At 40.8% G+C, this 14359-nt stretch overlaps 1 protein-coding gene across 2 annotated transcripts in view; it reads right to left on the bottom strand.

The window, feature by feature from the left end:
- The window catches only part of WDR26 (WD repeat domain 26), a 38894-nt gene extending 27369 nt beyond the window's left edge, over positions 1-11525 (bottom strand). Inside the window, exons 1-5 of one of the 2 annotated variants that reach the window (XM_065880466.1) lie at positions 10798-11525; positions 8848-8947; positions 8643-8747; positions 2956-3092; positions 501-598 (exon numbers count right to left, since the gene is read on the bottom strand). In XM_065880466.1, coding sequence (XP_065736538.1) covers positions 501-598; positions 2956-3092; positions 8643-8747; positions 8848-8947; positions 10798-11228 — 871 coding nt within the window. In that variant the 5' untranslated portion in view covers positions 11229-11525. The remainder of the gene's footprint in view (positions 1-500; positions 599-2955; positions 3093-8642; positions 8748-8847; positions 8948-10797) is intronic. The other variant, XM_065880458.1, reaches the window with a different exon arrangement.
- Positions 11526-14359: the final 2834 nt, after the last annotated feature.

The raw sequence follows: 14359 nt of genomic DNA, 5'->3' as shown, positions 1-14359 counted from the left end.
AAAAGAAATGAAAGGAGACTTGCTCTGGGACCAGCATCCTGTCACTGACTCCTGAAGTTAGCTTCTTAGGCTCCATGGCGGAATTTGAAGTCTCTGGTTTAAAGGGCCTCTTACACTGACATATATACACTACCAAACGTAAAATAGATAGCTAGTGGGAAGCAGCCGCATAGCACAGGGAGATCAGCTCGGTGCTTTGTGACCACCTAGGGTGGGAGGGAGACGCAAGAGAGAGGGGATATGGGGATATAAGTATACCTATAGCTGATTCACTTTGTTAAAAAGCAGAAACTAACATAACAATGTAAAGCAATTATACGCCAATTAAGGTGTTTAAAAAAAAATAAAGACCTATCAAAAAAAATCCTCTTAATGGATTCCCCCTCACTCCTCTTACATAACCACTTGATAAGAGTATGTCTAGACACAAGTCTTCCTAATTGATTCGTAGTATCATTTCTAAGAGAAAATACAGAAACATCAAAAATCAAGACTCTTACTCTGAAGTTTGTCCAACAGTTTGGATCGTGAAGCTGTTCCTTTGCCTTCCCATTCCGCTTTTGCACGTAGGTCTTCTGCATGGCTACACATCAGATACCTAAAAATATGACAAGAGAAAGCAGCAAATATCAAACCCTTTTCTCTGAATTAAACATAACTGAAAAATACTGATTATACTTTGGATATCTAGTTCTTACTAAGAAATATAAATCAAGAAGAAATTTCTACAGTGGACCCAATTCATTAATACAACCTGGCACCTGAATATAACAATAATAGAACAGTAGATATTGTTATGCTATCTATTAACAAAATGCCTCCTTATATTTACTGTTATGTATCATTATACATATGTAGCTCTTATTGGGTGCCAGGCTCTGTTCTTAACTAAGCACTCAACATACATTAGTTCGTTTTATGTTCATAACAATCCTGTATGAAGTAAACACTATTATTCTATTTTTATACATGAGGAAACCAAGACACAGAAAGCTTAAGTAACTAGCTTAGGGTTAAGCAGCACAGCAGGAAATGAACCCAGGCACTGTAGCTGCAGAACTTTCTCTTAACCAGTATGCTAACCTAACTGCTCCTCAAGAAACAAAACGAAACTAAAAAAAAAAACCAAAAAAAACCTTCCAAGATATTCATACTCAGTTAACTAAACAAAAACAACGTACCTTCAAAAGTTTTTCATAAATGCCACTCAAGAAATGGTATAATTGGATAATCATCCTTGTGTCATCTTGTGAAAGGTACTGAGATCCCAAAGCAGAATATTTGGGAACTGTTTTATTACTCACTATATGTGCCGAAGGAGGCATAAATGCTAAATTCATGGATTCTGGAGAATACATGAGGGCCCCCTGCTGGAAGTGTGACCCTGACCTGGTTCTGGCTCTTCTCAGAAGAACAGGCTTTAAAAGTAAAAGAAGTGAAAGAATTATTCAAACCTGGAGATTAGACCTAGCAAGTAATTCTCCTGCTATTTCGCCTGGTACTCTGGTCTCAGACAATCTGTTCTTCTCATTTGTAACAAGGGTATTAAGTAGGGTAGTGAGGATTAAATAAGATGGAGTATATGAAGTACTTGGTCTACTACCCAGTATATAGGTAGAGCTTGATAAATGATCATGTAAGTATCGAAACCTCTCAGTTAACTTGAGTATCACCACCTCCTTTTCTTAACTGCATATTGCATTTAGCATATTACATTTAGCATCTAAATAATGTAATAGCCTCTTACCCAACAGCAGAACTACTTGTTCTCTTGCTGTTTACTAAGTAAATATATAGTGCCTTAGCTGATGAGAACTTACTTTTTAATATGTAAGTAATTACACTCACAAAACCCTACAAAAGAAGTTGGACAATGCAAAAATTTGGCTTCCAAAATAACTTTTGGGGAGTTATTATCAATTTTACGAAAAATTGTTTACTTTTAGAATTTTCCAAAAGTTACCCATGGTTGCTCTGCTCCCTTTTGAAAATACACATTATACCCGAAGGTTTCAAACGCGTGTCTGTTTATGGGAAGTCATGTGGTATAACTCAAAGGACACTGGACTAAGAGGAAGAAACCATGTCAATTCGACATCTTGTCATTTCTGGGCCATTTCCTTACGTGAACAATTCTTGTCACAGTTAAAAGATAAAAATGCAAGGATGAGGTTTAAGTGTTTTGTTGGAAGAAGTGGGTAGAAGGTCTCACCATTTACTAAGATGAGGAAAACGAGAGGAGGAGCAGGTTTGTGCGGGCTGGGTGGGTGGAGGGACAATGGGAATTAAGCATTTCTGTTCTCAACACGTAACTTTGAGATACCTTTTAGACATCCAAATGGAGACTGTCAAGTAGGCTATCAGGTACATATACACTGGGAGTTCAGATGAGAGGGTAAGTTTAAGAGCCACTGGCATGTAGATGGTATGTGAAGGCATAGTATAGAATGAAATCACCTAGGAAGCGTGTGTAGACAGAGAAGGGAGGGAGGTCCAAAACCAAGGGTTTGGGCACTCTAACATTGAAGGGATCGACACGAGGATAAAATGAGATTGTGTCTATGAAACGCTTAGCGAGGACCTGGTACATGACAAGTATATGTTAAAAAAAAAATGTCTGTATGCATCAACACTAGAAACTTTATTGCTTTTTTTTTAATAGAAGATTATGCCACAGGGCTTTTATAGAAGATCATGAAATGGCATTTCACTGTTAATACATATTTCTTCTCCCTTCACCCACTTAAGCATCTCTCTATTTCAATATGGAAAGCTTCCTAGGATGACAAAAATAGTTTGTACACACATAAGTGAAATTACCCAGACAAATATTACCCAAGAATTTAGCAATACTCACATCTTGGGAAAATATTAAAAGAAATGCAACTCTGGAATGGTAACCTTGATAAAAATAGCTCCTTCCTCAACCTGGAGCTAAGAACTGAGCTTTCTTACCCACTAAGAACATGAATGCGCTCTGTATTGTATTTCAGTGGCGTCAATTCACAGCGTAGAACTTGAAGTGCCTCCAGGACCTTGCCATCCTCCAGGTATTCCAGGTACTTCTGCTGCAGCAGCAAAAACTTCATCCTCTGACATGACAGAAAGCAGCAGTCAGGGGAAAAAAGTTGATGGAAGTTTCAGAAAATGTTTGTGCCTAAACAGAACAGTAGAAACCATTCTACTATGCCCTTTAAAAATAATTGTTATAAAGCTTTAAAAAGACTCAAAATATTTTGATTTAATAGGGTCACAGCAGATTAAATGTGACCCTATTGCTCCATTTCACATATTAATAAAAGTCTGCTTTGAACAAATAATCTCAAATTAGAAAAGATCATTAGTGACCAAGGCATCAACACAGGAGAAAATTAATTCTGCCCTCAAAACATTCACCTAGAATTTTACTTCTTGTGTGAAAAGTTAGAACTATTCCAAGTATTCTAAATTTGCTTTTTAAAAAGTCTGACTTCTATGATGGCTGTTGGGGGGTTTCATGCAACAAGTTTTAAAAAGACAGCAGAAAAACCAGTTAATGGAGGAATTACTTAAAAGCCACAATGTGAAAGAAGGACTAAGTAGACCAGAAAGCAGAACTGGAGCCAGTGGGTCAAAGTTACAAAGTGTCATATTTTGGCTTATCAAAGGTAAGAAAAGGTGTCCAGCAACTGGATTAGAGGCTGGTGTGCAAAGTACTGAGTTTCCTATGACTAAAGTGGACAAGCATGAGCTTGATGGACTCACTGTCTCTAGGTGGCAATAAAGGGATGCCATCGAAGGTTGAACAATCGAAGGTTGAACTCAAAGGTCTTTGTGTATTGGTAACTATCTTGATGCATTTCACTATGAAGCACAATTATTATCAACTCTTTTCCCCCAAAAGGACAAACCATTTCCAGCTTATTGTGAAGCCCTTTCACATTTAGCTTTTTTCTGAAATGTGTACAGCTTTAATACTTTTAATGTTCCTTTACTCTGTTACTTTACTTTTGACTTGAAAATGATCATCACAGTTTTAGCAGCTTTTTGCTAGACAAAAGAGCTTTTACGAATATTAAGCTTGCAATTTCTTTTAAACCTTAAACCTAATTAAAGACCACTGCTTGGAGGGACTCATTTATCAAATCTGCTGCTTGTGGCACTTGAGCAAGTCAACTGATGCAGGTAGAAAATTTAGTAGACAGGAAATGTTAGTCATACTTAGAGATTCCAAGGAACATAGAGGTAAAGATTTCAAATGCATTCAAAAGAAAACCCCAAGTGACAGCCTTTTCTTCTTAAGATGCTTACTTTAAAAGACATTAAAATTAAACTGCTGTCAAAAATGGTGTGGAGAAATTATCGTTTATTCACAAAATTAAGAGTATAACGAACTGCTCTGTAAGATTTTCTTTTAGGGAGTATTGGGGAAGCAGGCATAACCTACAAGCTTACAAAAATCGTTTCTAGAGAAAGTAAACCAAACAAACCCTCCCATGTAAGTTAGGCATACATTTAAATACATCTTTTACAAGATACATTGCTTATGTTTGGTAATAATCGAATCTTAAATCGATAGCTAAAGAACAAAAGAAAAAATTTCAAACTATGAGGTAAGCTCCTATAACTCTAGAAAAATGACACTTACCAAATTTTACACGTAAAGTTAGATTTACTAATGAATGTTTCGGAAATAGGTTACCGAGATGCCCTGAAAACACGTTACTGGCACGTGTAACCTACAGTTAAACTCTAGATGTCAAATAAAAAAAATACTTTAAAGTCCATCAGGTGACAAAAACCAAAAACAAAAGACTAAATAGAACAAAATCTAAAAATCAAATATTCAAAGTTATTATGGATATTCTCACCATTTTATCTTCTGAAAAAACTTCAACTCTTTATGAAGGGTTCATATACTTCCATTTATCAATATAATGTTAAGAGTTTCACTTTACCTAGGATTTTTGAATCAAACTTGAGTATCATTTAGTTGCAGAATTTTTCTGTTTAAATGCCATTGGCAGCATGTGTATTTAATTTCTTCACTGAATTTTCTTAATAATTGGGAATCTGGGGGGAAATTCTGTCTGTTTTTATTCAGGGCAAGTCTTAACTTTGGGGGTATCAATCATTAAGTCCTATGCACGCCACCTTCCCCATTCCAACGTGTGTAGGGACAGTGCCCCAGTTGCTATTTCCTATTTCCCCCTTACTTTCCCATCAAGAGCCTACTAGAACATGTTACTCTCTTTCTATGGAGCAGAGGCAGGGCAGGAGAGAAGAGGAAGGCAGAGTAAAACTTTGAGAGAAGCCAATATACACACATATTTCTGTATATACAGGGAATGCTATAAAAGCAGCACAAGAACATTTCCCTATGAGTCATTTTATCCAGATTAAGACAAAGAATACCCTCAAACAGATACCAATTCCTGGTAGTGTGCATGGCAACTAATAAGCTACTGGCCAAGAATAGCTAGAGATTTGGTTGAGAAACTGTTTATTCTCCTAAAAATCAGTTCAATTCAAGTATTTGACACATATGATAAAGATGGAGAAAGTAAAGCTATATTTTACTTCCCCAAATTTAAAGCACAAAAATGTAAATACAGTTTCAAGAAAATGAACATCTGTCACAAAAGACGTTAATTATGTACTGAAAAAATTTAAAGAATCAGGCAAAACTGAAGTTTGCTGAGGTGGGGACAGGGCTTTACTATGGTTTGCTTTTTTTTTTTTTTAAAGATCATGAGCTTCTTAAATGAAGAAAAAAAGAAAACAGGTTGAGATAATAAACTCTCCTTTGTATCCTTCCCCAACTCCTAACTAGACCTCTGTAAGAGATCATTCCTGATCTCTGATAATTTTTCAGCATCCTTGGGCCTAGCAGTAATTTTTTCTCTTTTACTATCTGATAAAAACTTGAAATTGGTAAGTGAGTAGGTAGGATAGTTTGAAAGATAGATAGTGCACGTGGTAAATCCTGCTGTTGTCCCCCATCACCCTACCCAATATTTGGATTTACTGTTTCCTCCCATATAATTATACTGAACTCAGTGTGAAGCTCTGAAACTCAGAAGTTACGATACACAGGAAGTCTGGTTATCAAGGGCAGTTAGCTCCTAGCTAACTTAGCAGTGGTTCTGACCAGCTCTGAGATAAGGTTATAACCAAGTTATATCAATTAAATCATGACTCAGAGGAAAGTGGAAATGAATTATATTTAAACCATGGCTTTCAAAACTCCTCCCTATTTGACTTTAAAATATACTAGTAAATTTTTGTAGATCAAGTTAATATTTGAACACTTTTGTTAAGCATGTTTCTATTCTATTAAAGTAAGAATCAGACATGTTTAGATATATAAAAAGTTTTGTTATTGATCTCAAATACCCACCCAAATTCCCCAGACATGGCTAAGAATATCTGAACCCAAACTAAAATATGTTGATTCATAAGCTCAGCTTCCAGGAACTCTGGAAAAAATTCTGCTATTCCTAGTATCATTTGACTAGAAACCATTTAAAAATATGGGGGTTGAAGGGGGGGAGTGGATTGGGTCAATAGAAACATTCAGGTTTAAAAAAGAAAATACAATTTTAGTCTAGACTAAGTTATCAAACGTGTCTGGGCATACAATTAAAATAATTATGTTAAACAAAAGCCAAATAGTTTTCTTCTAAGGTATTATGACAAATTTGCGCTTACATTAGATTATCTTCTGGAGATGGAGTGGGGGAGAGGAGTAAATCTAAACACAATTAGGTGAAAAAATGCTGACCTGAATCTTTAAAAGCAATTGATTCATTAATGTTTAAAGTGAGATAAAGTTGGAACCCCTTTCTGTGTATAAATACCTAAACAGTTTGATGGTGTGAGGCTCAGCCAGAGATTTAATCTTCATCTCTTATTAGATCCTAGAATGTTCTACAGACTGAACAGGCTGTACAAAGAAAGGATCCTCCTTATTATCTACAAAGACGATTTCTAATGAGATAGTTATAATCTAAATCCAATACAGAAGTCTCAAATTACTATAAACAAATAAGAAAAAAGTGTGTCTAATTAATAATTTTTACTGCTAAATTACAGATATAATTTGGATGAAGCTTAAAAAAGGATAATGATCCTCTAAGAAATCACACACTTATTTTAAAATAGTCCATGGGCAAGTTCTCTACTGTCACTATATAAGCAGTGTTAACTTGTCCAGTGGGAAAGGAAACCCAATTCTTATTTTGGCCTTGTAATTGTCTTTATATTAGGGTCACCTTCCATTCTGTCAGGGCTAACAATTTACGAAAAACTGCCCAATAAAAATTATTATTATTATTTTTTTAAACCCAAACATATGGGTTGGGGAAAATTTAATTACTAGAAAATTTGCAATCCTTTTGAATATAGATGTTTAACTTCTGTGTTTTCATTTTAAAAATTTACCATGGAACTGATTATTCCATGAGTTACTATTGAATCAGATGCCTGATAATAAGTTAAAAATTTTAGTATTTACGGAAAAAAAAAACCCCACAAAACACTAGAGCGTCAATTTAACTGAATCCGTATTTGTTCATATTGGTTGCTCCTTTAATTCACCTGAAGTCCATTCTCTAGGATATTTTTGTAAACAATTATATTAAGAATTTGAAAACTCTTGTAATTAAGATTAAAAAAAAAAAAAACCCCAAAACTGAAACAGGAGAGTCTATTAGGTCTATACACAAAGGCAGAAAGATTAATGTTTGACCCAATTAAAAAAAAAATCAAAATGTAACAGGCATTTACTAATATTTAACGAACAGCTGATTTCCCTACTTCACTTCCTATTTGCCTTCTGTCCCTCCCCCACCAGACAGGAAACTGCTTTTGACAACAAATGAATCAGCTAGAAGTTAAAAAGCCAGCAGCCAGCAGCTGATTCTTCATGGTTTCCAATCACAAGGACTTAGGAAAAACTCACCCCTCCTCTCCCTCACCAACATCTACTGAAGAATTAAAGCCTATTAGTATAAAAGATTCATTAAGATTTATGAAAGAGGCTAACAGATTAAACTACTAAACTGATCTTGTCAGGAAATAAGGCCAGTAAGCAGAGCCCAATGGTCAAATTTGCATACTAAACCTCCACCAGAGTGATATCTATTATACAAACTTGGACACTGTCAATTCACACAACTGGAATGCAAGAATGGAAAATGGTGAGCACACCAATGGAGCTGGTTTGAATCAACTACAATTCCCAAAGATTTGTTTTAAAAAAAGATAATGAATGTGTCAGCTACTTAAGGCTATATGGATATATATACACCCAAACGTGTTTTCTTTACCAGCACATTCAGTATTTTAAATAATAAAAGTATAATTTATTCCTGATTCTATAAATATTAAACTCCTGTTAATAGTACCAAAAGCATAAAGATCTTTCAACATAATTTAGCAAAAGCTTAATTTATAAACTCAAAGGTTCAAAGGACACATTTACTAAACATGATTTTAAAAATATAAAACTCAAACTTTGAAACATCAACACTCATCCTAGTTTACAAGTTTAATTATTTGAAAGTTAAGGCCTGATCTTTTATAAGAGGCAGAAACCTAGAGTTATCAATAACCTACTAAAATAAGCATAAATGTGAAACTAAGAACAAAAGTGTATTTACCACAATTATTCCCAACAACGTTTGAGAGATTTCAAGTGCGCCTCTTACCACAATAGCATGAGGAGAATGCACTAAAGGCTTTAGTTCATTCAGGTCATTTTCTGCCTGCAAAAATTGGTATAAGAGAAAAACAGAAATGTCACAAAATGCACATCAAATATACAATTTTAGCAGCAGTTACACAGCTCTATATGCCCTACTTTACCTTATCCCAGTCTCCTTCCATGACATGATTTCGGAATTTGGTAGCAGAAGGATGTTCTAAACGACATCCTGACTCTTGCATGAGGAGATCAACAGTCTGGCTGCAGGAGAGATACAGTGTAAAAAAGACCTGACCAACTTTAGGGTTTACTCTTCCAAATAAACTACTGTCTATGAAAACAGTTGCAAAAGTTCTTAAGCTAACCTCATGATGAAGGAAAAAGAAATAAATAGCTCTGATGTGCTTGGCTAAACAAACTTGATTTTTAAACTGCCACCTAGGTTTACATCTAGTCAAGTCAAAAACGTTCTTGAAACCAGAATCAAAATAAATTCTTCCTCCTTTTCCATTTAATGCCTTTAATGAAGTATAAAATTTCTAAAAATGTGTTCTAACCAACAGGTTAAAAAAAGTGAAAAACCATGATCTATATACTAACCACGTTACTACATTTGGAAAGATAAAAACTGTTAGTTAACATACAAGGTGATGGAGATGACCTGTATTAGGTAAGAGCCTTACATCCAGATATTATGTTTGCAAAGAAATTCTAATAGGTCAATCTTTAAAACTGAAATAAATCCAGCATCAAAAAATCATTCGCTTTCTCTCTATACTAAAAATAGAAAATTTACTATGGTGTAGGTTCCAAACAGTCACGAGTTATTTCCTCCTGCTGCTGTCAGCTTGCTTCTTGTCTCAGTAATATGTTCTGTTAGCATTTAGGAAATGCTTTTCCTTAGGGAACAAAGTGAAATCTTCCTTCGATATATTTCTTTCAGAGCTTAAACGATTCACCACATGTGGCTTCTTCCATCAGATATTTTGATATCTAAGAATCTTTATCAGTCTTACATATTTGCTTATGTTTCAATGCTTTCTTATTCAGCTCCATTTATTTTTCAGCAAAAAACAGTGCAATAATCTGCCTGAGAATCAAAATACTTATGTCACTTTTAAAAAGTGCTCTTTTCTCCCTCTCCCCAGAACAAATCTATAAATCCAAAATATACTAAGAGCTTATTTTAATCTATGCTTTGAAGCTGGAAACTGTTGCATGTTGTTCTCTAGTCTTAATTCTCTCTGGTTCTGCTTCATCCTCCATCAAGCTCCACGGCACTCCCACCAATCCTACTTTCCACCACCCCTGGTTTTCCTTTGTGTGTATACAAAACGGGGGTTTGGGGCCAAGGTCATCTACCTTCACCCTACTTTAGGTACACAAGGTCATCTAAATTGTATTTGAAAATAAATGATTCACCAGATCAGATGTCCCTTTTTCAGAGGCAGTAGCCTTCTTGGTATTACAGTGGGATTTCAGACAAGTTAGTGGCAGGCCTCTTGTACACACACAAGGGCCTTTAAATGACATCAACATGGTAACTTACTCCATTATTCCCACCAGATTTATTCAGCAGCCTCCTTCCAAATTATCCCAGCCCCTCAGTTCCCATAAACACTTGTAAGTGATTGTCTTTCCTGATTGGTAGTTTGCCTGGGTTGTCTGTCATGGCTGGGGGCGGGGGGGAGGTGTCCCACAAAGATGCCTCTGAGGTACCCTTGAAAAACAAATCCTCCAAGGTTCATTATTTCCACCAGCTCTAATCCACCCTTCCCCCAACACACACACACAGACACACTCCCGCATCTGTCTTTATTGACAGACAATTACGCTCTGAAGGTGTACGGGGAGGGGTGACTCTTTTGGTTTCTACGCCCCCTGCCCAACCCCCAACCACACAATTTGTCAGGCTGATTGATTTCCCCTTATTTCCCTGCAGGTGGGCTCCTCCTCCCCGGTCAGCCTGTCTGAGCTGCGTCCTCCTGTGTCCTGGGCCCAACAGTAATTCTCCCTTTGCCTGAGCTCTTTCCAGCCACCCCCCGCCCTCCCCTCCCTCCAGCTTCCGTCCCTCGGTCTGTCCACACCAGCTGCCTGGAAGGGATACTTACTTGAGCCCTAAGCCATTCAAGTGCTGTCCTATTAGCCTAATGACATCCTCATCTGATTGGGAGAGCCGCTTCTTCTTCTTGAGGCTGCTGCCCAGTTCTGGGGTGGCCAAGGAAGAGGAGGCGGCGGTGGTGGCGGAGGCAGCTGCAACGGTGGCGGAGGCTGCGGCGGCGGCCCCGCCGGGGACCCCGTTATTGACATTCAGGCTGTTGCTATTGTTGCTGGCGGCGGAGGGGGCGGAAGGCAGGAGCCCATTGGCGTGGGCCAGGTCCCCCGCGGACGACGACGACGAGGGGGACGACTCCCCGTTCTGGGCCGACAGGCAGGCGAGTTCCTGGGTCTGTCCCTGGCCCCCGCCGCCCCCTCCTCCTCCTCCTCCTCCGCCGCCGCCGCCGCCGCCTCCTCCTCCTCCTCCTGCCCCGTTGGCCTGCATGATGCTGCCGCTGACCAGGCTGTGGCCGCTACTTCGGTGGGGGACGGCAGCGGCGGCGGAAGGGGCAGCCGGGGGGAGTCCCACCACTACCACCACGGAGGAGGAGGAGGAGGACGACGACGACGAGGACGAGGACGACGAGGAAGGAGGGGAGAGGCCTGCTCTGCCTGCCGAAGCCCCGGGCTCTCCTGCTCCCTCCGCCGCCGAGGCTCGGGGTTTCTTCCGCGGGGGCGGGGAGGCTCCGCCGGTGTCCGAGTCGGAGGAGGAGGAAGCGGAGGCCAGAGTTTCCTCGCCGAGAGAGGCCGTGGTGGGAAGCCGGTGGGGCGAGGCGGGGGAGGGGAGGCGGGGGCCGGGGAGAGGGTCGGGGTGAGGGGGGGCCGGGGAGGGGTCAGGGTAAGGGGTGAGAAAAGGGGGAGGAGGAGGGAGAGGAGGAGGGGGAGAAGGAGGATCCGGGCCCTTTCCCCCCCCCCTCCCGGAGGCAGCTCGGGGTGCGCGGCCCGGGGGTCGGGCCGGGGGGCGCCGCGGGGCGGCTGCGGGGGCGTGGGGCCCGCCGCTGGGCTGAGCCCCGGCGGTGGCGGCGGCGGCGGCGGGCGGCAGCGGAGGCAGCTGCCGCCTCTGTCCTCGGGTCCGCTCCGCTCTGCTCCCTGGTGTGTTGATTCTTCCCCCAGCTGCTGCCTAATGGAGTCCAGGCGCTCGCGTCACAGGAAATGCCTATACTGCCCTCCTCACTCACTTCCGGTGGCAGGTATGGAACCTATAGGGGGCCTGTCACCCGGCACGTGCGCCGGGGGCCGGCTGGGCGCGAGGGGAGGGAGGCCGGCGGGCCGGCTGGGGCTGACCCCGACCCCGACCCGACCCGACCCGAGCCGATCCACCCTGGAGCTCGGGCCTGGCCGGCTAGGTCTCGCCCCCAGCGCCCTGGCTGGGCTGCGTCGGCGAGAAGTAAGTTTGTTCCGTCCCTCCGAAGCCGGGCGTGCACAGGAGGGCGGCGATCGCGTGCGCGAGTGTGTGCGTGTGGACCCCAGGGTGACCTAGAAACGCCAGGCGTGCGGAGGGACTGCAGATTTCCATCCCCGGCCGAGGATGGGGTCGAGCAGGTGGCGAGGTTTTGTCACGAGAACTCCCAGGCACAGGGCTGTGGCAGTCCTTGTCAACTCACTTAATGGTAACCAGGACTGACCAGCTCTTCGTTTGAGTGTGAAGAACTCGAACTTCCACAGCCAAGTGCCATACACAGTTGTCGTGCCCGGGCCATCCCAGGAGGTTTGAGATGATGAGCCTAGGAGACTCTGTGCTCTACCCCGGGAAGGTGGGATAATGGATAAGAGCAATATCTGATGGGGCCAAGGAGTCAGAAAAAGACTGTGGGTGTAGTGAGGCGGGACTTTGCTGAGGGGCTTTCACTCTTTTTTTTAGCTATTGCCCAGCACCTCCTTCCAGCTGCCTGAGTCACTGCCCAGTTTAGGCAGCAGTAATACAGACCGAGCTGTTGCCTCCAAAACATGCACCTTAAGGAGAATTGAGATCCAGGCTTGCAATGTTTAGGTGAACTGTGAGGCTTCGGCGTCGCTGTAATTTACTCGTTTATGTGGATGTAGAAAAGCGGCAAGGAAGAGCTGGGCTGAATCTTGATCATTGGTGAATAGTCTCCATTACCCCAAACAATTATTTACCGGTGTGTGGTCGATAGCATATACACCGATATATACAGACATTTTCTCAGAAATTTAAACACTCTTTCTCTGAAGAAGTTTTCCTGTGGAAAAACATGGACTCAACTAATGCATCTTTTTTTTTTTTAAGATTTATTTTTGATGTGGACCATTTTTAAAGTCTTTAGTGAATTTTTTACAATATTGCTTCTGTTTTACGTTTTGTGGCTTTTTTTTGGCTTCGAGGCATGTGGGATCTTAACTCCCTGACCAGGGATCGAACCCGTACCCCCTGCATTGGAGGGCGAAGTCCCAACCACTGGACCGCCAGGGAAGTCCCTCATGCATCTTATAGCTCTGAAATTGCAAATTTTATAGCTCAAAGTAACTTTGAGGTCCTTGGTTACTTTTCAAATTTAGAAAAATACTCTTAAAAAAATGCTTATGAGAAATTATTAAAGAATCCTGAGCTTTATTGATCCACAGGCTAAAGGAAGGGAGAGGAAGACCATTGCAAGATCTGACAGAGATTTAGCTTTTAGTCTCATCTCTTAAATGTGCTTCCAGGTGGCGGTGTAATTTTAAGGTGACTCACATTCAATTTTATTATTCACCTGAAAGAGACCTGAGTTCTAGCTAAGTTTCGTAGGGCACTGCCACTGTATCCAGCAGAGCCTGAATTACTAGATAGTTAACACTTCAGAGATCCCTGTTTGTTCGTTAACTTTAGACTTCTTATTAAAAGCATTGTTATTGTTTATACAAAATTAAATTTTGCAAAGTCGTTTGTAATAATTTATGAGGTCCATAGCAGTACTGAGGACAAGCTTCTGAATAAAATCTGTAGCTTTCATAAAGGAGACAATGACTTAGTGGTAGCCACAGACACGGCTTACACTTCATGAACAAAAGTAAAGGATGAAAGGCAAAAGAAACTGGTCTCAACTGGTGTCTAAACTCAATATATATACCCCAGCTTTTCTATATTTTATGAGACCCAGACTGCTGTTACTAGAATTCTGAATTTATGAAGTCCACGTGTGCACACATTTTTCTCTAAACTAAAGTACAGCTGGAGACTCTGTTGTCTGAACTCTGGATTTTTTTAGAGCCAGGTTTCAAGTCCATTGCAGATGAATAATTCTGAAATACCACTCTACATACACTCAGAAACCTTCAGTAACACCGTATTACCTAGAGAATACAATCCAGAGTTTATCTTGCTCTCTGTAGATTGACCTCAATCTTTCTCTTTGACTTTGTCTTTTCCTACCCCCTTTCTGAACCCTTCACTGCTGTCCCCCAAATGTGCTGGGCTCATTTCTTCTGAGTCTGACCATACCTCCTACCTTCTCTCCGTCCTTCTGATCCAAGACTTGGCTCCTTTCTCACCTCCTCGGGGAAGCCTTTCCTGACTTCCAGCCTCCTTGCCCTCCTTCTGAGTATCATTTATTTAACCTTCCAATATTGAAGTCTGCT

This window comes from Phocoena phocoena, chromosome 1, assembly GCF_963924675.1.
Source record: "Phocoena phocoena chromosome 1, mPhoPho1.1, whole genome shotgun sequence".
NCBI lineage: Eukaryota > Metazoa > Chordata > Mammalia > Artiodactyla > Phocoenidae > Phocoena > Phocoena phocoena.
Note: the sequence above shows the minus strand (reverse complement) of the source record. Positions and strands in the feature narration are given on the sequence as shown.